We start from the raw sequence: 24,682 nt of genomic DNA on the forward strand, positions 1-24,682 counted from the left end.
CCAAGTCTTCATCCTTTACACTTATACATCTGAGAGGATGCTGATAGTACTAACATCCCAACACCCTCTTTTCACTGTGGCCAACCAGATACCCCAAGGAGAAATCCACAAGCAAAGCACAATAGTGCCCTCCCCTTCTGCAGTTTCCAGAACATGGTAAAACTCTGTTCCCACGTGCTTTCTACACAAAATAAAAAATAAAATGGGAATGCCAGAAGCTGCTGTCTGCTGGGCAGTTTGCAGGTGAAGGAAGAGCTGGTTTCCCCCCTGACATTAAACAAAGGCAATATTGCCGTCACTACCACCAGAGGGCAGCGGAGCCTGCACAGTGCAGCCTGTGCAGATTTAAAATCAACAGCACAACCGCTATACACCATGGGTAGGCAAACGAAGGCCTGGGGGCTGGATCTGGCCTTATCGCCTTCTAAATCTGGCCCACGGACAGTCAGGGAATCAGTATGTTTTCATATGAGAAGGATGCTTGCTTTTATTTAAAAGGCATCCTTGGGTTATTTGTGGGGCATAGGTATTTGTTCATTCCCCCACCCCAAAATATAGTCCAGCTCACCACATGGTCTGAGGGATGGTGGACCAGCCCCCTGCTGAAAAAGTTTGCTGACCTCTGCACAAGTTACTCAGAGATTCCACTGAGTTTAATGGAGGTTGCTCCCCTTTAAGTGTATAGATGACTGCCACCTTAGTGGCTACCGTATTTTTCGCCCTATAGGACACACTTTTCCCCCTCCAAAAATGAAGGGGAAATGTGTGTGCGTCCTATGGGGCGAATACAGGCTGTCGGTGAAGCCTGGAGAGCGAGAGGGGTCGGTGCACACCGACTCCTCTCGCTCTCCAGGCTTCGCGGACCTCTCCGCAAGCAGCGGGAGCACTCCTGCTGCTTGCGGAGAGTGGTCTGTATGCTGAAGCCTGCGCGCGCTGAGCTCAGCGCATCCAGGCTTCGCGGACCTCTCCGCAAGCAGTGGGAGCCAGCACTGGGCTCCCACGACTTGCAGAGAGCTGCCTGTTTGGGGGCTGGGGTCGCGGGAAGCTCGGGCGGGCCTCCCCCACCCCAGCCCCGCGCCTGGGGGAAAAATAATTTTTTCCCTTTATTTCCCCCCAAAAAAACTAGGTGCGCCTTATGGGATGGTGCGTCCTATAGGGCGAAAAATACGGTAATCTCTCCCTGCCTTCTTTTGTTGGCATCAGTCTGTCTCGGGAGACAATGGAGGAGTGAACCTTTGGGAGTGAGGTTAAGCTGTTGGACAGTTGCAGTAGCTGCTGTGGCAGTAAATACCAAAGCAGCACCGTCATTATTTGTTGCAGCTGGGGAAGATGAAGGCTGCTGCAGATGTCCCATGGTGTTTCGTCTCTCTATGAGCCACCCAGCGGTCATTCCTCCTCTAGTCACTGCTATGGATGCCCAACTTGACTGACTGTCTCCAGACACTATGGTCATCTGCAAAGGATTCCCACACATGTTGCCAACCTTCGTGTCATGATTGTGGACATCTTTGTAACACAGAGTTGGTCTGCCACTTGGTCTGTTGTTGGAAGCCAGTTCCTCATAGAGCACACCCTTGGGGATCCTGCCATCCTTCATTCTGTGGATGTTATGTACTAAGCTTGGATCCTAGAGCAATAGGCAAGTAGAATTCTAGAATGCAACAACTGATTGGCCTGCAGGAGAAGACCAATCAGGCTCCAGGAGGGAAGCAGAATCAGCCAATCAGACGGGACTCATTGTGTAAATAATGTATATAAAAGCCTGAGGTTTGGGAGGGAAATTCAATCACTGTTGTACAAGCTGCAATAAAGAGCATGAAATCACTACCGGACTCTGAGTATATTTCAGTGGATGTGACCAAGCCAGCACAGATGTTGCTGAGACAGGAGTATGAACATGCTGGGAATGTGGGCTTTGGAGGGCACATCTTTGTTTGAGACTCTGTCCTGCCATGTGATGCCCCAAATCCTCGTAACACAGTGCACATGGAAAGCATTGAGGCATTGCTCCTGGTAAGTTGCCCACAACTCACTTCCATAAAGCAGCATGCTCAACATGCAAGCCTGATAGACCTTCATCTTGGTATTGGACATTAGCATCACATTTTCCCAAACCCTTTTGGAAAGGCGAGCCATTGCTGTAGCTGCCTTGCCAATACACTTGTCTAGCTCAGCATCAATGGAGATGTTGCTAGTTATGGTGGGACCCAGGTAGACAAATTTGTCTACCTCCTTAAGTGGATGGTCACCAATGCTTAAGACCAAGGTGTAAGTAAGGCTAAACTCCCTGCAAGCTTGGATGGGGGCGCAAAACGTCTGATGAGCCTCTATAACTAATTAATTAATTAATTAATTAATAATTTTTCATTTATACCCCGCCCTTCCCAGTTCCGGAAACTGGGATCAGGTCGGCTAACAACAAATTTAAAACACTTAATTGATTCTGCAAAAAAAAACAGCATAAAATACGGTATAAAGCGTAAATAACAAATCAAAAATCAATTTAGGGGGGAAATCCATCCAATAAACATTAGATGTTCACCAGGGCTAGCTGGCTAAATTAGTCTCAGGCTAAATTAGGGTCAGACGGTCCTTCATGGGCTTGTGGCCAGGCAACTTGGCCTCCTCCTGTGTGTTGAAAGTCCTTTTGGGCATCCTCTTCCAAAATAGCCCAGTCTCGTCGCAGTTGAGGACCTGCTGTGGAATGCAGCCCTCCGTCTTCACAGCCTCCAGGAACTCCGCTGCAAAGTCTTCAGCCGCAGGAATATCAGAACTGGCAGCCTCCCCATGCCTGACCACGCTGTGGATTCCAGATCTTGCCTTGAACCGGTCAAACCAACCTCTGCTTGCCTTGAAGACTTCTGGCTCGCCTGATGTTCCTGGCTGTTCCCGGACAAGGTCTGCGTGCAAGGCCTTGGCCTTCTCACAAATGACGGCCTCGGTTACTGTGTCCCCTGCATGCTGCTTCTCTTCTAACCAGATGAGCAGCAACTTCTCGACCTCCTCCAGAACAGCTGGGCGGTTCTTCACGATCCTGGTGACTCCCTTGGCTGCATCCGTCGCAAGGATCTTCTTCCTCATCTTCAGGATGGTCCCGATGGTCGATGGATTCCTCCCGTACTCCCTGGCGAGGTCCGTCACACGCATTCTGCCGTCGTGCTTCTGGATGATCTCCTTCTTCATTTCCAGCGTCACCTTCTCCTTCTTCCTCTCGCCGGCCTCTGCAGCAGTAGTCTTCTTGGGTCCCATGGCAGCACAGCTCCTTCGTAAACTCAGAAAAAGAAAGAAAAAAATCAGTGCTTCACTTCCAAAAAATTCAAAAGCACCCAGCCACCCAGCACACAGAAAATCAAACCCAGAACCAAGTCCTAGAATTCCAAACACCCCAACCCAAAATCCAAAACCCCCCAAAAAAGTTTTTAAAGTTTAACTTACGAAATGGATGCAAATCACCAAAGTCTTCAAAATCCTCAAATGGCTGCAAAAGAAGTTTTGGAAAAGCTTTAAAAATCACCAAAGTCTTCAAAAACCTCAACTGTTCCCCCAGCCACCCACCCACCACACAGAAATTGCAAACCCCTCCCCAACTGTTGCAAACCCCTCCCCAACTGTTCCCCCAGCCCCTCCCCAACACCAAGTCCTTGAATTCCAAACACCCCAACCCAAAATCCAAAACCCCCCCAAAAAGTTTTAAAAGTTTAACTTACCAAATGGCTGCAAAAGAAGTTTTGGAAAAGCTTCAAAAATCACCAAAGTCCTCAAAAACCTCAAAAAAGGCTACCACACCGTGTGCTATGAGTTGCTCCTCGAAGTCAAGTCGCAACTGCACCTCTTCAAGCAATGCACCCTGGGTATTAACGGTTTTACGAAAAAGGAAACAAACTTGCAAGACGTTTTCGTCTTGTGAAGCAAGCCCATAGGGAAATTCATCTTGTGAAGCACCTCAAAAAACAAAAAACTCTTTCGTCTAGCTAGTTCTTCGTCTTACAAGGCATTCGTCTTGCGGGGCACCACTGTAGTTCTGTCTTACAGGTCCTGCAGAAAGAAGTTAAATCCTGTAGGGCCCTGGTCTCATGGGACAGAGCGTTCCACCAGGTCGGAGCCATCACTGAGAAGGCCCTGGCCCTGGTGGAGGATAATCTGACTTCCTTAGGGCCCAGGACCTCTAAACTATGATTATTCATGGACCTTAAGGTCCTCTGCGGGGCATACCAGGAGAGGCAGTCCCGTAAGTACGAGGGCCCTAAGCCATAAAGGGCTTTAAAGGTCAAAACCAACACCTTAAACCTGCCCCGATACTCCACCAGGAGCCAGTGCAACTGGTAAAGCACTGGGTGAGGAGCCTCGCTGCAGCATTCTGCACCAGCTGGAGTTTCTGGGACAGTTCAAGGGCAGGCCCGTGTAGAGTGAATTACAGTAGTCAAGCCTGGTGGTGATCGTCACATGGATCACTGTGGTCAGGTCGGGGCAGGAAAGGTAAGGGACCAACTGCTTAATGTGGCGAAGTTGGAAAAATGTCGCATTAGCTGTCGCTGTAACCTGCGCCTCCATGGAAAGGGAGGCGTCAAGGATTACACCCAAACTCTTAACGGAAGGCACTGGCACTAATTGGGCCCCCGCAAGAGAAGGGAGTTGGTCCCTCATCGCCATACCATCCCAACCCAGCCAGAGGACCTCTGTCTTCGAAGGATTTAGTTTCAATCAGCTCCCACAAAACCATTCAGCCACAGCTTTCAAGCATCTGGTCAGTGTGTCCGGGGCCGAGTCGGTGTGGCCATCCATCAGCAGATAGAGCTGAGTGTCATCAGCATAGTGGAGACAGCCCAGCCCAAAGCTCCGGATAATCTGGGCAAGGGGGCTTCCTGGGAGTGTGCTGTGCCACCTGCAAACATCTCTCAGGTAAGGATCTACCACACTTTTATCTTGGCTCTGAGACGTACCAGTTTGTTGCTCCTTGAATGGATGTTCACACCCTCTTCAGTTCAGCTGAAGGCATATAAGAGCAACATGGAGAAGAATATGCCAAAGAGAGTTGGGGCAAGAACAGAGCCCTTTTCACACTGTTCTTTATAGGGAAGATGCCTGAGGATGAGACGTACCAGTTTGTTGCTCCTTGAATGGATGTTCACACCCTCTTCAGTTCAGCTGAAGGCATATAAGAGCAACATGGAGAAGAATATGCCAAAGAGAGTTGGGGCAAGAACAGAGCCCTTTTCACACTGTTCTTTATAGGGAAGATGCCTGAGGATGAACTGTCATATTGGATGGTGCTGTGCATATTCTCATGGAAGGACACAATAATCTTGTGAAATTTAAGGCAGGCGGTAACTGACCAGTGAGACACACCACTGGCCACCAATTAAGGCAATTCATAGTGCTTGTACCTTACTCCAAGCTTTCTGGGTCATGACTAAACTGCTTCTGGCGCAATGAAACACTGTGACGGAAACCGGAGCACACGGAAACGCCATTTACCTTCCCGCCACAATAGTACCTATTTATCTACTTGCACTGGCATGCTTTTGAGCTGCTAGGTTGGCAAGAACTGGGATAGAGCAGCATGAGCTTACCCTGTCACCTTCTGATGGGGAATCCCAAGAGGCTCAGTGGTTTACACCACAGCGCCACCCGTGTAACACTCTCTCTCTCTCTCTCTCTCTCTCTCTCTCTCTCTCTCTCACACACACACACACACACACACACACCCTGGGACTTTGGGTTAAGGGCAGAAGATATATTGTAATAATAACCGCAATAACTGTGACTATTATTCTCCTACCTAGCAACTAGGTAAGGTTGCGAGAGAGAAAGACCTACCCATTTGTTCTTAAGTAATATAATAATAATATACATTATTTTTTAAAAAGGGATTTAAAAAATAAATCTCTCATTTATTGCTGGCATCCTATATCTCTCAATAGAACCTCCTAGCAATTGCAATTGCACTGGGCTATTCCAATCAAGTCCATTGTTATAATTATAGGAAATCATGCCTACGGGTGTTTATGCAAACATGATAAATGTCCTGGAAACCAAGTCATATGATGAACCACTGAAGGAACTGGCTGTTTAGTCTGGAGAAGAGGAGACTGAGATGAGATAGGATTGCATTCTCAAGGGCTGTCACATGGAAGATGGAGCAAGCTTTTTTTCTCCTGCCGGGGGGTGGGGGTGGGTAGGACTTGAACTGATGGGTTCAAGTTATAAGAAAGGAGATTCTGACTAAATATCAGGATGAACTTTCTGACAGTAAGAGTGGTTCAACAGTGGAATGTTCTCCCTCAAGCGTGTGTGGACTCTCCTTCATTGGAGGCTGTTAAGCAGAGTTTGGATGGCCATCTGTCATGGATGCTTTAGCTGAGATTCCTGCATTTGCAGGGGGTTGGCTAGATGCCCCTTGGGGTCCCTTCCAATTCTATGATTCTGTGAATATACAGGGTTCCCAGGTATATCACTTTGATCATCTGCAGGAACGTCCCTGGTCATTCCGCAAGTTGGCAAGGTTCATTTGACAACAAGAAGAAACCAAGCCTTAGTCAGATGGTGGGGTATTTGCTCCACTGCCAGAGATTCAGCAGGCACCTTCTTCTTCTTCTTTAATTTTTTTTATTGCTTTTCTGTTCTCATAACAATTATTCAATATCAGCATTTAATATCCATTTTCTAGTGTCCCGCCCCCCGCCGTTGACTTCCCCCAACTTCCATTTCTGGTTTGTTACACCAAATTTTATATTCTGCTGTTTATATATAATGTTCTGTTACCACTAGTATTTCTTGTTCTCTGTAAATAAAGTTGTAAATGTTTATTTAAATCCTGCCTACAAGTCCATGGGTTTTTTGTTTTGTTTCTGCAAGTATGTTGTAAAGGGTTCCCATTCTTTTCCAAAGTCACTATAGTCCTTTTAACACAGTTTGTCCGTTAACTTTGCCAGTTCTGCACAGTTCATCAATTTTTCTTGCTATTGCTCCTTGGATGGTATTTCTCCAGTCTTCCAGTTTTGTGCTATTAGAATTCTTGCTGCCATAGTAGTGTTTTGGGGAGACAGGAGGTGGGCAGGTGTGGAGGACTTCCTGGTCCTGAATGGGGTAACTGTGCCCCTGAACGACAAGGTGTGCAGCCTGGGAGTCATTTTAGACTCACAGCTGTCCATGGAGGCACAGGTCAATTCTGTGTCCAGGGCAGCTGTCTACCAGCTCCATCTGGTACGCAGGCTGAGACCCTACCTGTCCGTGGACTACCTCGCCAGAGTGGTGCATGTTCTGGTTATCTCCCGCATGGACCACTGCAATGCGCTTTATGTGGGCCTACCTTTGAAGGTGACCCAGAAACTACAATTAATCCAGAATGTGGCAGCTAGACTGGTGACTGGGAGCGGCTGCTGAGACCACATAACACCGGTCTTGAAAAACTTACATTGGCTCCCACTACATTTCCGAGCACAATTCAAAGTGTTGGTGTTGACCTTTAAAACCCTAAATGGCCTCGGTCCAGTATATCCGAAGGAGGATCTCCACCCCCATTGTTCTACCCGGACACTGAGGTCCAGCGCCAAGGGCCTTCTGGAGGTTCCCTCACTGCGAGAAGCCAAGTTACAGGGAACCAGGCAGAGGGCCTTCTCGGTAGTGGCACCCACCCTGTGGAACGCCCTCCCACCAGATTTCAAAGAGAAGAACAACTACCAGACTTTTAGAAGACATCTGAAGGCAGCCCTGTTTAGGGAACCTTTTAATGTTTGATGCATTACTGTATTTTAATATTTTGTTGGAAGCCGCCCAGAGTGGCTGGGGAAGCCCAGCCAAATGGGCAGGGTATAAATATGTTGTTGTTGTCATCTGTTTTTCATCTTTTATTTTGGGGAGATTGCTACTTTTTATATATTCTTCCATCAGTGTCTTCTTTTCAGTTCCTTTTTTATAAAGATCTTCTGTAAAGTACTTAATGAAGGCTTCCCTTATTTTCTTTGGTTTGTCAGTGACCTTCAGCAGGCACCTTCTGACATAACCTTCAAATACCTGTTAGAAGCTTTTCTATTCCACCAGGTCTGTGCAGGCAATTAAGAACACATCTTTCCACAATAGTTAATTGATGCCTGGTTTTATTTTTATGGTTCTTATTATAATTTTATGTATTATTGAAAACTGCTTTGATATTTTTCTTTGAAACAGCAGTATATAAATATTTGCTTGTATTTGAATAATGTTTGAATAATAATAACATATACAGTCATACCTCAGGTTGAATGTGCTTCAGGTTGAGCGCTTTCGGGTTGCGCTCCGCGGCAACCCAGAAGTAATGGAGCATGTTACCTCTGGGTTTCTCCACATGCGCACACGCTCAAAATGACATCATGTGCATGCACCGAAGTGGCAAAACTCGACCTGCGCATGCACAGACGCGCCATCACGTCTTGCATTCTGTTCAGGATGCAAACGGGGCTCTGGAACGGATCCTGTTCGCATCCCGAGGTACCACTGTAAGGCTAAGCCAGACTGTTGATCCGTCTTGTTCGATACTGTCTGCACAGATTTGGCAGCACACACCCTGCCCCCCACAGGCCCAGTTTTCCCAATTTTCCAAGGACAGTCCTGGAATTACAAAAGCCAACCTGGCTTCTGATTTGATCCTGGAATGGCCCTATTTCTCTCTCCAGCAGAACCACAGCAAAGGGATGTTTGTATGTGTTGGGTATTTTGCCCTAGGTGATGCCTCCAGAGGGGCGCTATTGAGGCTCCCAGCCTGCGGGGAGGGGGGCAAATGCGCATAGTGGGGTTGGAGGGTATGTGTCTTTCTTTCTTTCTTTCTTTCTTTCTTTCTTTCTTTCTTTCTTTCTTTCTTTCTTTCTTTCTTTCTTTCTTTCTTTTCAGTCCTGTATTTATTTTTTATTATTGATTTCATTTTACATGTTAGTTGCCATACATTTTCAACACTATACATTACATATATAATAGTATATATACAGATTCCCCACATCTAACTCTAAACCCTATATTCAACTCACCAAATACCCGTGTGACTTCATCCGCTCCACTTCCCAGTAGGGAGGAATTGCGGTGGACTGCATGGCCACCCAGGGGACTCTGTCCCCCATTGCCTAGGGGATCCTGGCCACGTCAGAGCCTGGCCAGCCAATCCGCTGGCTGGGGGGCGTGGCTGGGACAGTTTAAATGGAGGAGCGAGCCAGAGGACTTCCTCTTTGGCTCGCTTCCTCAATTTGCAGGTTAGGCACTGGCCTTGCTATGGACTAAGGTTGGTCGCCTTGGTTGTCCGAGGGGCCTGGTGGGAATTTTTCCACTTGGCAAATTGGCACTGGCCACTTGGTTTTCACCTACTTCAACTTTGTTAGGGTTGTGGTTAGGCATTGTTTGACCTTGTGTGGGGGAGGGGAGGTGTGGTCATCACCTGCCCCTCCATGCTTAAGGGTATTCCATTAAAGGAATCCGGGGGTGTTGATCTTGTCTGAAGCCCAGCTAGGGCAGTGTTTCCCAACCGGTGTTCCGCGGCACACGAGTGTGCCGTGAGACGTTGCCTCGTGTGCCGCGAGATGCCTGGAGGGAGGCGGGCGAGTCGGGCGGCGAGAGGCGGGGCGGCGGCGGCGAGGAGAGGCCGCGCCTCCTGCTGCTGCCTGGCGCTCCTCCTCGCAGCCGGCAGCGCTGCCTGGGCGCCTCCGCGCGACTCTGCCTCGCTGGGTTTGGTCTCCCAGCAGAGACGGGTCACACGCGCCCCTCCCTCCCTCCCTCAGCCTGCGCGGAGGGAGAGCCAGAGAGAGGCATCGCTCCTGCGCGGCGGGAGAGGGAGCAGCCGGAGCGATGCCCCAAACGAACGCATGGGACCGGAGGGGAAATCCTCTCCGAGGCGGATTGAGCGCAGCTGAGAGAAGCCTTTCGAGGAGCTGCCGTGTCCCCTGGAAACCCCCTTCCCAGCTCTGCCTCAGCCGCCGCCGCCTCAGTTGCCGCCGTCCCTCAGTCCCTCGCTCTGCTGCCTCCTCCCACCCCCAAAGCTTGGAGGTTCCCCAGCAAGGGGGAGGGAAAAAACTTTCACTTTTGTGCGTCCCTCCCGGCGTGACGCTGCGCGCTGACGTCACGGGGCGGGGCTTTAATGGTGGTGTGCCGCGAGATTTTTTTTCAGTAAACAGGTGTGCCGTTGCCCAAAAACGTTTGGGAAACACTGAGCTAGGGGCTAGGGCCTTGACACGATCCCGACGGGAACACCAGGGGGACCTCGAGTTGGTTCGCATTGATATGGCTCCCCCTACCGGTGAATTACCTTTACTGGACTTCCTGCACAATGGGCAGGAGTCAGATATAGTCAGGTCCAATGAATGCCTAAGCCAATACCGCTCACATTCTGTAATTCAATAAAGTTGTGGCGAAAATTTGCCCAATAACATAAACCTAACATCTGTGTCCTTGTGTGAGTTATTTCCCAACGAGGGGGTGGCTGCGGGGTCTCGACACGCAACTTCATTCACATGCATGATATCATTCTTGCTACCTTAAAACTCTAACATTGTGTTCATAAATATTCATCACATTACTCAATCCTCTATTTTAAATTCTTAGCTTAATGTACTCAATCAGTACTTCTTCAAACATTTCTATTGAAATACAGTCATACCTCTTGTTACATTAGCTTCAGGTTACGTCTTTTCAGGTTGAGTCCCATGGCGACCCAGAAGTACTGGAAAGGGTTACTTCCAGGTTTCACTGCTCGCGCATGCGCAGACGCGCAAAATGGCATCATGTGCATGCGCAGAAGCGGCGAATTGTGACCCGCACGTGCGCAGACGCGTGTTGCATTCTCTTCAGGTTGTGAACAGGGCTAAGGAATAGATCACTTTTGCAACCAGAGGTACCACTATAATTTTGTACAATATATTCTTCAACACACTCCAATTCCTTTCTTAATTTTTGTTTTGATTGCATTATGATTGTCACTGTCATCTTGGCTAATTCCATATATTTGCAAAATATAATTTGCCACTCTGACATTGAAGGAGTCTCCTCACTCTTCCAATTTTTGGCCACCAGTATTCTAGCAGCCGTTGTTGCATATAAAAATATTCTAACCTTGTCTTTGGGAAAATCGTCTGAAACTAGACTAAGAAGAAACGCTTCAGGTCTTTTTGAAAGGTTATTTTAAAGATTTTTTCAATTCCTCATAAATATTATTCCAGAAGGTCTTTATCTTTACACAATTCCACCAAATATGATATTATTATTATTATTATTATTATTATTATTATTATTATTATTATTATTATTATTATTATCATTAATTTATTTTTACCCCACCCATCTGGCTGAGTTTCCCCAGCCACTCTGGGCGGCTTTTTTTTTATAGTGAGCCTTCAGTCTTTTTACATCTCCAACATAAATTTGTGAGTATAAATTTTAGCCAGTTTGACTGGGGTCATATACCACCTATAATTCATCTTCATGATATTTTCTTTAATAGCGGTGCACACAGTAAAGTTTATATCATATTTCCATAACCTTTCCCATCTCTCAAACCAAATTGCGTAGTTCAGATCTTGTCCCCATTTTATCAAGAATTCCTTGGTTTGCTCATCTTTTAATTCCCACTCAAGAAGCAGATTATATGCTTTTGAGAGATTTATCTTTGGGTTTTGTAGAATTTCTAATTGGAATTTACCGTAGTTTTCACTCCATAAGATGCACCTGACCATAAGACGCACCTAGTTTTTAGAGGAGGAAAACAAGAAAAAAAAATCTGAATGAAACAGTGCATGTATGATTTTTGTGATTCATGCTGTGGCCACAGACATGTGATCTGATGGTGAATTTGGGGTGACCCAATGTAAAAATCCTGAGGATCCACTGGCTTTTACCTCCCCCCTCCTAGGCAGCCTCCGCTAGAGTTCCTTATCTCTCTCCCGATCCCACTAATCAGCTGTTTCCTTTCAACACTCCCTTCCCTCTCCTTTGCCTTAGTGTCTTTTCCTTAGCAGCTTTTTGCTCCTCCTTTCTTCTAATTTCTCTCCTTGTTGCTTAAGTCTTCCTGTCCCCCCCCCACCTTTGCAAGTTTGCTGTCTTTACCTCCCCCCCCCCCCCAGCCTCCTTTCTCTCTAGCTCCCTTATCTCTCTCCCTAATCGGCAAAGGATCAGAGGCTTTGTTTCAATACCCACTTCCCTCTTTCAAAAAAAGGAGCATGATCTGCTTTTTGCCAATGGCAAATTTGGCTCCAGGGACCACGCATTCGCTCCATAAGACGCACAGACATTTCCCCTTACTTTATAGGAAGAAAAAAGTGTGTCTTATGGAGTGAAAAATGCAGTCTATTTTTCCTTCAAAAAACCTATTTTCTTGTCATAAACAAATTTATCATTCAGTTGGTAATACTGGAGCCAGCTAATGCAATATACTTTTAGTTTTTCATACGATTTAAGTTTTAACTGTCCTCCCTCCTCTTCTATTAACTGTCTATATGTGGCTCTAATTTTGCCCATATTTTTCTTTTTAATTGAGAGTATTTCAAATGGGGGAGCCCATCAAGGGATTTTAGGTTCCAAAAGCCTATGATGTTTCCTCCAGACTTTAATTAATGGATTCCTAATAATTCACCATTAATTCTAAAACTTTTTTAACCCTCTCATTTCGGTCTTCCAGTGTCAGGAGTAAGATCTGCAAATGCATGACATTTATAAGATATGTACCCCAGAGCAATCCCTTTTATGCTCTCATCTAGTCTTATATCTTGATTAAGTGTTTCTAAAGTTAAAATGAACAGGAACTGGGAGAGTGGGCACCCTTGCCTTGTTCCCCTTTCAATCTTGAAGGTCTCTGACATTTCAGAATTAAGCTGATCATTAATTCTAATTAATTCTGAAGTGTGTGTTTTTCTTTTTGTAAATATACCACAGAATAAAGTAAAATCGAGATTAAGGGGTTTTCTGAGGACTGAGGAGGGGGGGTGTGCTGTGTGCCCCATTGGTGCAGTGGTGCTGGTGGAACTGCTCTTTGGGGGTGGGGGACACAAAAAATAAGGGGGTTGAGGTGGGTTAGTTGTGGGGAGATAGCTCAGTCAGTAGGTCATGAAACTTTCAATCTCAGGGTTGCGGGTTCAAGACCCACATGGGATGAAAGATTCCTGCATTGCAGGGGGTTGAACCAGATAGCTCTTGTAGTCTCTTCCAGCTCTACATTTCTATGATTCTACCTTCTCCATGTGAAGCAGAGGCTCAGCCACTGAGCAAACATGTTTATATGCATCTACTGGTGTCCAGATCTCATGCGCTTAGCTCAGGGGTAGGCAACCTAAGGCCTGGCTGCTGGATGCAGCCCAATCACCTTCTAAATCTGGCCTGTGGACGGTCCGGGAATCAGCATGTTTTTACATGCGTAGAAGGTGTCCTTTTATTTAAAATGCATCTCTGGGTTATTTGTGGGGGCTGCCTGGTGTTTTTACATGAGTAGAATGTGTGCTTTTATTTAAAATGCATTGCTGGGTTATTTGTGGGGCATAGGAATTCGTTCATTTCCCCCCCCCCCAAAAAAAATTGTCCGACCCACCACATGGTCTGAGGGATGGTGGACCGGCCCACAACTGAAAAAGGTTGCTGACCCCTGTCTTAGATAGAAGAAAGGGTCTCTGAAACTCAGCAGAGTGCATCTCTAATAACCAGAAGGCATCCCTCCCTTTTCTAGGGTTTCCTCTGCCATATCAGCAACTTCAGGCCTTTCCAGATGCCTGGCAAAATGTGAGCTTTGTTTGCAATTCTGCAGCTTCCAATACCTTCTTGTTTAACATTCCTCACTCCAAATAAAGCTTTACTGTAGTTCTATCTTGTGTGAAGTTCCTTTACAATAATTGCCGTCCAATTCCAGTTCTGAAGGTTTTCTCTCTGTAGAGTTGGAAGGGATCCCTAGGGTCATCTAGTCCAACCCTCTGCAATGCAGGATGGCCATCCAACCTCTGCCTAAAATCCTCCAATGAAGGAGAGTCTGTATTGTTCAACTATTGCTCAAACATGGGTTTTAAAAATGTGCTCTCCTTGTATTTTTATTCCTTTCTATTCCATAAAGATAGTAGCAGTAGTTGCAATACTGGCAGCCAGTGTTGAGCATGTCTTCCTATTTGTGGCCATTAACATATATAAGCATGTGCATTATTCCTGGATTCAGTCATCTTTTATTTCCTAGCTCTAATCTACAGTAGCACACTAGTAATGGAGAATACTACAACCAGGTGTCTGAAAAATAAGGGTTTTTTTAACAGTTTTGTTAACAAAATTAATAATAATAGAAAATTGAATAGATTTTCCATATTGGAAGCATCTTAGGTTTTTGGCTTATTTGGAGGCAGCAAACATTTTCGGTTAGGCCACGCCCTTGTTGGGAGCCATTTTGTGCCCTTGGCACCTTTTCAAAATTCAGAATGTGTCCACAGACTCAAAAAAGTTGGCAGATGCTGCCCTATGCATAGCCATTTGACACTTTGGAAGTGGACCATAAGGGGAAGAAGCAAAGAGGTAAATACATCAAATCCCCTCCTAGTAGACAGAACAATTAATGGAGATTTCTTGGCTGGGAACGTAACAGATACATGGATATTGGAAGGCGTTAGCTGTGAATTAGGGCACCCACCCAACCCAACAGGCACAGCAGAGGTCTTCTGTGCTATCCCCTGCTGCATGTTTGTCGATGGTGGCAGCCCCTGAATCCAGCCATGAACAGGTGTGGGCAGGCTGGGGCTCAAGTCAAGCACTTTTAGCAGAACCCTCTGCAGGTTAACTTGGAAATAGACCCCACTGTGTCCATAAGAAGAAGCTTTTGGATCAGGCCAGTAGTCCATCTAGTTCAGCATCCTGTTCTCACAGTGGCCAACCAGATGCCCACAAAGGGAAGCCCACAAATAGGACCTGAGCACAGCTACTTCCCCTCCTGCTATTTCCAGCAACTGGTATTCAAAAGCAGTACTGACCATGGAAGTAGAGCACAGCCATCATAGCTAGTAGCCACCGATAGCTGTATCCTCTGGGAATTTGTCCAACCCTGTTTAAAAGCCATCTAAGGTGGCCTTCACTGACTCCTCTAGACATGAGCTCCGTATATCATGTGAAGACGTAGTTTCTTTTATCTGTCCTGAATCTCCCAACATTCTGCTTCATTCATTGTCCACGAGTTTTACTGTTAAGACAGAGGGGGAAATAACCTTTCTCTACCCATGTTCTCCATGCCATGCACAATTTTGAAACTTCAGTTGGGTTGCCATGTTAGGAAAGGGTGCACAGAGGGCAACCATACAGAACTACACTGGCTCCCCAATTTTTTCCTAGGCACAGTGTAATTTTGTGCAGAAATGCAGCCCCAATGACATTGTTGCAGAGGTAGGATGTTTCCCTCCTTTTATATTCAGGAATTATGTACTTGTATTCATACATAGAAAGACCTTTCTATACTATGTATCATGAAAATGTGTGAATGTGCATGTCTTGTGGAGAAGGTTGCTTGTTGTTAGGATAAACGATGAAACAGGAATATAAAAGTAGGAAGTTGCACTGGCTGGCAGTAGCTCTCCAGGATTCTCAGGCAGTCTTGTCTTGTCTTTTCTTTTCTTTTCTTTTCTTTTCTTTTCTTTTCTTTTCTTTTCTTTTCTTTTCTTTTCTTTTCTTTTCTTTTCTTTCTTTCTTTCCTTCCTTCCTTCCTTCCTTCCTTCCTTTCTTTCTCAGCCCTACATGGAGATGCCAAGGATTGAACCCAGGACTTTCTGCGTGCAAAGCAGAACTACTGAATTACATGCCTTCCCCTAAACTTGGGATGTTTGCGTGCTCTACTGCATATAACAAGCACGTGGGAGTATCCCTCTCCTTTAGAAATGTTGCCGATTGAAGCAACTAGCCTATTAGTGAAACAGGGTTATAGAAATGAAGAGATATTGAAGGAAGTTGGCAGTCAAAACAACAGGTGCCTTAAACTTTTGAAGGAAGACTCAAGAGGAAAAATATTTGCTGTCCTATTAAGTGGGCTGCCAAGATTGTTAATTTGGGACCTACTTCTTAGACCTAAAAGTGCATTTTATCAAGCAATTATTGCACATTTCATAAAAGAGGAACAATGTAGGATCCAAATGGATTACACTAGGCCAGGCCGTGCTGTGCAGCTTACAAGTTTTATAGTAGCTTTATACCTTCTGCAGAGGCTTCTTGAACTTTTGCGCACTTCTTTCCAGTTTTTGATAAGGCATTTGGAGACCTTGGCACTGTGATTAAAGGGAAAGCAGCCCGGCCACTGCGTCTAAACAAAAAGAAGGGGTACAAATTGTTTTGGAGAACCAACAGTGGAAGCATGCCAAAGTTTACTGAGGGAGAAACTGTTGATACGGAAGGGGCAATGATGCTGATTCCACTGCCGCTCCAGATGGCTTATGATCGTTCATAGGTCCACCCACATAGATAGTGAAATTGGTTGGAAGTTTCAGTCCAACCCCCTAGTCCTATCACTGATGTGGGTAGTCTTAGGACTACTTTCCAAAGAGTTCACTTCAGTTTCTCCTGGCTTGCTCATATTGGCTTCACGATGTGTAGAATTCCTCGAGCTTTGGATGACTGCACTGAGATTGGTAACTATGTTTTTTTTAATTGACCTGATATACTAGGGGCTGGGTGAAATGGGGGGGGGAGATAAGAGTTGTATTATTTACTTTGATTAATCACTTTGGCAATGCTACTTTCATAGTATTGTAGAGTTGGAAGGGACCCCAGGGGTCATCTAGTGCAACCCCTTGCAATGCTTGTCCATGTGAGAAATGCAAACAGATGGATGAAGCTTTCTTCCTCTTTCCATTGCAGAAATTCAGGTGCAGCAAGCTGACCCAATTCTAGAGGTTAGTATCTGTGGGAGCAGGAGTGAAGACCTGTGCCCCTTGGCTCTGCTCCCTTGCCTCTGCTCCCCCCAATCTCAGGAAAATGCCCATTTTAGGTTTTTGTCCCCTGGAGCACCCCATTTTGCCCCCATGGCTTTCACAGTTCTGTAGTCTAGGAAAGTCCTTTCCTGATTGAAAGCCTGACTTTCTCCACATTCAGGGTCTTTCTGGGGATGATCTTTTCCTCTTCTGTGTGGCCTTCACCTGTGAACAAGCCTATAATGAGGGTGAGGATAGAGTGGATTATAATAAAGATGCTGTGTCCATGGTCATTTTGGTAAGTGAGGTTCAGGATGAAAAATCCAGTGGGGGGTGGGCAGAAGGGGTGGGGGTGGTTTGGGAAACACTCTGGGCAAGGGAAGTTTGTGGGTCTTGCAAAGAAGAAGAATTTGCAGGCATTTGGGACAGGCATTCCAACTGCAATTGAAGTCAAACCCTGAATCTGGGGCTGGAGCAGCCCCCCTGAATTCTATGGGGAACTGACTTTGCTCTTCTGCTCTTTGAACTCTTCTCAGGACATCATGGGGAGATGGATCCAGTTTCCGAATCCCATGAGAATACTGATGAGGGGAATGGAAGATATTGTCTGCCTCACGTATGTTGTTGGCACTGTTTGTGTGTGTGTGTCTATTTATGGTAATTGGGTATTAGAAGTGGAGAGAGAGAGAGAGAGAGAGAGAGAGAGAGAGGGAGGGAGGGAGGGAGGGAGGGAGAGAGAGAGAGAGAGAGAGAGAGAGAGAGAGAGAGAGAGAGAGAGAGAGAGAGAGAGAGAGAGATGCTTGAGGAAAGGGCAGCCAGCAGTTGGCAGTATAGGGCAATGGAAGTTTCTTTTTTTGAAAAAGAAAGAAGTCTTGATTGATGACTTTTATGCTTCCAGGGCTAGGTGTATCTCCCCCCCCCCCATCTCATCCCTTCCTTGAAGGAAGCTGGAACTTGATGGGTCAATAGGGAGCTGTCTGGAATGGAGGGGGCTATTTACTCAGTGGGTCATGGAGGTCTCAAATTGTGGGGCTCTGTCTCAAGAGCCCTGATCCAACGGGGTCAGTCTGTGGGTCAGGCATGGTCCTGATTCTGGAACCTGGCTTGGTGTCTGCTCCCTCTGCCTCCAGTGCTAATGACCTGGGGAAAGCCAGCTGACCCCTCCTGGACTTAGTTTGAGACACAGCCCAGACTTCTGCTGGGCGGTGGTGGAGGGGGGCAACATTTCAGAAGAAAAAGATATAAGAAGGGCATGAGAGGGGCTTAAGGCTCGCAACACCCCTGGAAACCACCCACAGGTCTTTGGAAAACTCATCATGTTGTTTCTTGCTTCATCATGACAGTTTCATGAAGCCTCCATTTATGCAAAGTAAGAAATCAGCCATCATCCATGGGATGCTTTTTCCAATTGCTCACACTTATGGACTGAATAATGCTGAAAAGGAGGTAAAGTCTTTGTAGCTTTGATCGTTACTCTTGAGTTTTGACTTCTACTGGTTCAGTTTATCTCCTGAAAGTTTTGCACCATTTTTTCATTTCTTACTATTTTTTTTAGTGAGAGAGTAAGCTTAGTTGCACAAAAAATGTTTTTGGTTTCACTGGTTTCCAGCTATTACACACAAGGATTTTTTAAACATCATCTCCAATCAGAAAGTGAATTTTGCCTCATTATTTGTCCAGGAGTGAAAACTCTTAGTCTCATTTGAAGCTGGCCTTTGTCTCTATTCTGCCAGTTTGCTTTAGTACCACCCTTATCCAATGCTAAAAATCTGTTAACTATTCTCACCCCCCCATGTCTTTCCACATCATCTCCTCCTGTGAATCTGTGAATCCACCTCTGTGAAAAAATTTTTCACCACCAGGCTCTCAAGCAGCAGTTTCATGCAGTTGTGAGGCGCCTGCTGACTGAGGACCCAACTGCTCAGTGCCTAAGAACCCTCTTGGAAGTAAGTGTTTTGGTGGGACAAGGGTATTGATTCAATTCAGTAGAGCCTGCTGGCATAAAAGCTTGATCAGGCAGCATCACAAACCCAGAACATGGGTGTCCCCTGACACGCTGGGGAAGGGCAGGCCACTCCGACAGGGGGCCACCCTTGTCAAGGCCCTTTCTTCAGTCTCCACCTGGGTGCAGCAGCTGTGGGGGGGGGGCAAAGCAAATTTGGGGCTGGGTAACTTGGGAGAAAGTAGTTCTTTTTTGCTGTTTGGAACAATGAGCAAAGAATGTCCCTCAGATAGTGGGGGAGACTTCTCGGGGGAAGCGGTAGCTTGCCTCTCTAGCCGAAACCAGCCCCTAAACTAAGGTCCTTTTTCCTCCCACAGGCACTGGCTTATTATTTCACTTTAGGGAACGAAGCAGAAAGGGATATGGCTACCAGCAGCACCCGGGCTTTGCTGGAACATGCACTGAGATTCATTAACATGACTGTAAGTACTCTATTTTATGGCCCAGAGAGCTTTCTCAAGGTGGCTTACTGAAATATACGGTACTCAGAGTCCTACAGTGATTTCATGCTCTTTATTGCAGCTTGTAAAACAGTGATTGATTCCTGCCCCAAACCTCAGGATTTTATATACATTATTTACACAATGAGTCCCGTCTGACTGGCTGATTCTGCTTCCCTCCTGGAGCCTGATTGGTCTTTTCCTGCAAGCCAATCAGTTGTTGCATTCTAGGATCCTACTTGCCTATTGTTCTATGATCCAAGCTTAGTACAGTGGTACCTCGGGTTACATACGCTTCAGGTTACATACACTGCAGGTTACAGACTCCGCTAACCCAGAAATAGTACCTCGGGTTAAGAAGTTTGCTTCAGGATGAGAACAGAAATTGTGTTGCGGCGGCGCGGCGGCAACAGGAGGCCCCATTAGCTAAAGTGGTGCTTCAGGTTAAGAACAGTTTCAGGTTAAGAACGGACCTCCGGAACAAATTAAGTACTTAACCCGAGATACCACTGTACATAACACTTACAAAAGACTCTCAATGAAAGTGATATCCAAGCTTGGTGTCAGAAAGAGAAATAATGTGGTCTCCCAGTATATCCAGGATTATTCAGGTGGTATTTTGTGCTCTTCTTTGGTGTTGCCCTTTGGCCTCTGCCTACTAGGCAGCAGAGCCCACAGAGGTCCTAGGAGGCAAGGGAGTGAGGTAAAAAAAAGGACCTGATTCAGGCTTTTCTTGATTTTACAGGCTGAGGTCATAAACAGCGCTCTTCCCCAGCAGTTCTCTGCACTGTTCCAAAACATCCTTGAAGGCAAGTTGTCCATTCTGCAAGCACAGAACAAACCCACAGGGCTCACTCTCCACCCCAAAGCCATCCTTGGCAGCCTAACTGCGGTCTGAGGAGGGCTCACTTCTTTGCTGTAACACACCTGCCTCAGGTTGAAATCCCAGCCCTGCCTCAAAGCCCCCAAGCAAGGTGGAGAGTGAACAGCTGTTCCCAGATGCTATGGGGATGCTGGCTCCAAGTGGTGGACCCCCAATGGTCTGGCAATGGGGAGGGTGATGTTGGAGGTGGGTAGCAGCCCCACTGGGCTTTGCCAGGGCATGGGAGGGGACATTACCTGCCTAAGGATGCCCAGTGATGAGTCTGGGCCTGGTTGTAAGGAAGACTCACTTTTCTTATCTTCTTTTCCATCCAGCGGACATCCAGCCTGGAGTTGTGGATGTGTTCCCAGTACTGAATTACCAAGAATGAATTCTCTTCATAAATCAGATTGATGTGTGTGGTCAGAGATAAAGGAGGGATCATTGTCTGGTGTTATAATAATAATAATAAATTTTAATAATAGTAATAATAAAAATAATAAATTTTATTTATATCCCACCCTCCCCAGCTGAAGCCGGGCTCAGGGCAGCTAACAACAATAAAACAGTACAACAGTATCTGGTGGATTTTCCCATTTTAAATAAAAAACCAATTTTGTTCTAAGCTTACATTTGTCTTTGTGATTTCTGTTCCATCACTTTACTTGCACCCCTGTGCTGTGGTTTGGAGGTTTCTTTCTGGGGGCGGGGAGGAAAGAGACACTGCTGGCAACTTCTGAGGGCGATTTAGATCAAGTGAAAGGCCACTCAAGATGCCTCCCCAGTTGCTGCTTTGATTTTTTTTTTTTAAAAAAAGAAATCCTGGAGCATCCATATCATCATGTGTGCCTACTTGAATAAGAGATTGTCTTTCCCAGGCTTCCTCAATCTCACCCCTCCAGATGTTTTTGGCCTGCAACTCCCATGATCCCTAGCTAGCAGGACTAGTGGTCAGGGGTTATGGGAATTGTAGTCTCAAAACATCTGGTGGGCTGAGGCTGAGGAAGCCTGGTCTTTCCTCTCCATATGAGCAGCAGAACACTGTTCCACAGTGATGCCACCTGGACAGGAGTTGGGGAAGCAGAACGGTCAGGAGGGCAGGTGGCACAGCACATTGTGAAGCTTTGATGGGAAGAATCTGCCCTTTTAAATTCAGCAAGTGCAGACTTCCTCATCAATACTTCTCTGGACTCGGGGGGGGGGGGGAGAGATGCAGCCGTGAAAAGCTGCAGAACAGACAGGAGAAGGTGAAGGGTTTTTCTTGAGAGCAGTGGTGAGAAGGCCTGGCCTGTTACGTGGCCCTGAAGGTACAACAGCCCTGCCAAGGAAATTATGTATGGTAACATGAGATGCTAAGCAAGAATACTTGGAAGCACTCAAATGGTTTATATTTTGACAAGGTTGCCTAAAATATGTGCCTGTGTCCTATAAGAGAGAGAGAGAGAGAGAGAGAGAGAGAGAGAGAGAGAGAGAGAGAGAGAGAGAGAGAGAGAGGTGAGAGAGAGGAAGGGCTGGGTGGGGGGGAAAGGCAGGCAGGCACACAGGAAGATCCAAGGACCTGTTCTGTTGTCCCTTCTGGAACTAGCTCCGCTGGGAAGAATTCCTGGCATTAATATGGTATGATTTTATTACTTATGCTAACAATTTTGTACATGATATTGTTCCTCCTGCAGCTTTCAGATAGATGTGATTAATCTTTTAGAATACTATCTGTATACATTATCATTATCATCATCCATTATCATTATTATTCTGCAGCCAAATTTTAATTCACTGAGCATCCATAAGTGTATACGAGACTTATCCACACTTGCTCTTGTCCTGCTCCTTTTCCCTGTGGAAAACTACTCTTTAGTGCTCAATTGGGGAAAACAGCAATACTGGTTTTCCCTGGATTGCCATTTTTTCCAATTTATCACTAAAAATTTAGTTTTCCCTTGGAAAAGGAGCAGCTCAAGGAGGAAACTATATGGACCTGTGCTTTCTAGGCATAGCACAAGACGACATGTGGATGAGTTCTAAGTAAGAAATGAAAAGGGAGGAGAGTAAGGGCTTACCCACACTTACATTTCTTCCTATCTTTCCAGGCATGGTCTGCATGTTCTAGCATGTCATTTTTATTTATTTATTTTTGGTCTGGAGCTGTCTCTGTGAAAACCTACACTTTAAACTTAAATCTGAGCACATGTCAATCCACAGAAAACCCGAATTGTCATTTGCTTTAATTCAGATTTAAAGAGCAGATATTGATGGGGAAAGCTCGGTGCAAAAAGCCCACTCAGATACAGAGTGTTAAAGCATGAACCTCTGTTAAAAAGAGGGGGGGTAGATATTGTTAGTTACAAGTTTAATGTTTTTGGTGCAGATTGTCCCTTTGGAGCACCAGGGGGATTCCTTTACCAAAGGAGTTTATCATCACAAGCACACATGCACACACACACCTCATTTCCATTCTAATCATTCCAATCTGTGAGCAGCCTCACCCACCCCCCTCATTTGGGCCTTGAGGAATGGCCATAGGAAGCCCCCTCTGGCTTCAGCATTGAGGTCAGTGAGTGCTATGCGGCCCTAGTGAAAGTAGCCTCTCCTTTGTTTCCTGGGTGGGCAAAATAAATGTGCAACTGTAAATATTTTTATATTTGTGGTAATCAATCAGAGGATAATTTTATTGTTGTTAAAGATAGAATTCTGCATTTTGCCAGGGAGATTTAGAACTTCAAGCTTCTTTTATGCTTTTATCCATTTTGCTTTTACTTCACTTTGTTCAGATTCTGATACTTTTCATTTCAGTTTAATATTTGTTAAAAGACAGACAATATTTCCTTTTCACTTAACATTTTGTGAAAATTCAGGGTCTCAAGTTTGTGTTGTAGTTTATCAAGTCTGAGTTAACTTCCACTTCTGTAATACACATTTAAAGCTCTGGGATACCATTTTGAACAGTTGTGGCTGCCCCAAAACATCCTTGAAACCGTAGTTTATTAAGGTTGATGGGAGAATTATTAGGAGACTCCTATTCCTTTCACAGAGTTACAATTTCCAGAGTTCCCTGGAAAATGGGAAGAGGAATGGATTGGTAAATAACTGGTTCTAGAGAAAGTTACTATGTGAGGAGGATAAGGGGTTTCCTAACAACTCTCAGGACCCTTAACAAACTACAGTCCCAGGATATGAGCCACTCCTAGGTACCTTCAGCATCCCCAATAAAATATTTGAGAGAGCAGGACTACCTCAAAGTTGATGGGCATCACCATTCAAATGGGTGTGGGTGGGTGGGTGTGGGGTCATGTGATTTATTATGTGGGGTGGGGCTTACTTGCTCCCCCTCCCCAATATTTTATTCAAGTTGGCGTCTCTGGTACCCAGGATACTTTTGGGGGCAGCCATCGCTGTTTAAAATGGTCTGAGCAATTGCCTTGATACTGGCAATTTTTCCTAACGTGTGTGTTTTTGGATTCATGTAACAGGGATAAAAGTAATGCGGTCGTGTTCTGAGATAATGATGGGAGTTTAAGAACACAATAGGAGTCCACTGAACCCAAGGGTCCAGGGTTCAAATCCCGACTCGGCCATAAAGTTCACAGGATGACTTTTGGCCAGGTCTTTGGCTCTCGGCCTCCTTTACCTCACAGAGTTATTGTGAGTACCACCATGTGTACCACCTTGAGTTCCCTGGAGGAAAGATGGGGCTTCTATGTAATGAAAAATACAACACCAAAAAAGACCCCCTCAGAGCACAATTTTTTTTTTAAAGATGCATGGAGGTGGTGAATGTAGGTGAGCACCCAGGTGAAGAGAAAATGTGCATCCATCATACAAGGAAGCCCACACATTAAAATGAAAAGGAAAGAACATTACAACTACTGGAATTTATAATACACAGTGGCAAATGAGGAGTCACCAGGTAGCCAGCCCTACAGGTGTGTTCCAAGTTGGTGCCGTAAACTGAATCCCAGTTGCAGCCTACCTTATTTCCTTCCATGCCTCTGAGGGATGCAAGATTGGATAGGGGGAGGACTATGGGGGAGCCTAGATCCTGCTGCCTTGATTTCTTTGTGGGAAAGAAATGAATGGGTGGGCCAGGGATTGTGCAGCTGCTTGAAGGTGACCCTGGCAGAGAGAGCTGGCCTGGAGCCCAGAGGCCATTGGGCCAGTCCTTGGCCAGGCTCCGACCACACAATTTGTTGTGGAATCCTGTGAAATGTTTCCTTTCCCATCAGAACAGTTCAATTAACCATCTCCTTCAGAGGACTTCCTTTGATCTGCAGAGGTCAGAAAATATTGCTATCTCTTTTGGCTCAGTTTTAAATCTGGAAGGTATTCTGCCTCCCTTATTTCACAGGGGGGGGGGTGTTTTGCCAGATGCTGCTGAAAATAAAGTTAGGGGAGAGCAGTACTTTTTTCTTTTAAAAATGTTTAGGGATACTCTCATTTTCCTGCTTGTATTGAAATACTGCCCCTCAATGAGGCCAAACTTAGATTCAAAAATGTTTAGGGGTATGTGTGTACCCCTGCA

The 24,682-nt window shown here is 45.8% G+C and overlaps 1 protein-coding gene across 1 annotated transcript in view; it reads left to right on the forward strand.

Annotated features, from left to right (window-relative positions):
• Positions 1-20,281, forward strand: part of LOC309362293 (uncharacterized protein) — a 45,730-nt gene extending 25,449 nt beyond the window's left edge. Inside the window, exons 2-8 of the mRNA XM_081897938.1 lie at positions 16,810-16,844; positions 17,044-17,160; positions 17,399-17,478; positions 18,206-18,308; positions 18,725-18,808; positions 19,182-19,286; positions 20,050-20,281. Of these exons, the coding sequence (XP_081754064.1) occupies positions 16,810-16,844; positions 17,044-17,160; positions 17,399-17,478; positions 18,206-18,308; positions 18,725-18,808; positions 19,182-19,286; positions 20,050-20,202 (677 nt within the window). The 3' untranslated portion in view covers positions 20,203-20,281. The remainder of the gene's footprint in view (positions 1-16,809; positions 16,845-17,043; positions 17,161-17,398; positions 17,479-18,205; positions 18,309-18,724; positions 18,809-19,181; positions 19,287-20,049) is intronic.
• Positions 20,282-24,682: the final 4,401 nt, after the last annotated feature.

The sequence above is a fragment of the Podarcis melisellensis genome, assembly GCF_964234715.1.
Source record: "Podarcis melisellensis genome assembly, chromosome: Z".
Classification (NCBI taxonomy): Eukaryota; Metazoa; Chordata; class Lepidosauria; order Squamata; family Lacertidae; genus Podarcis; species Podarcis melisellensis.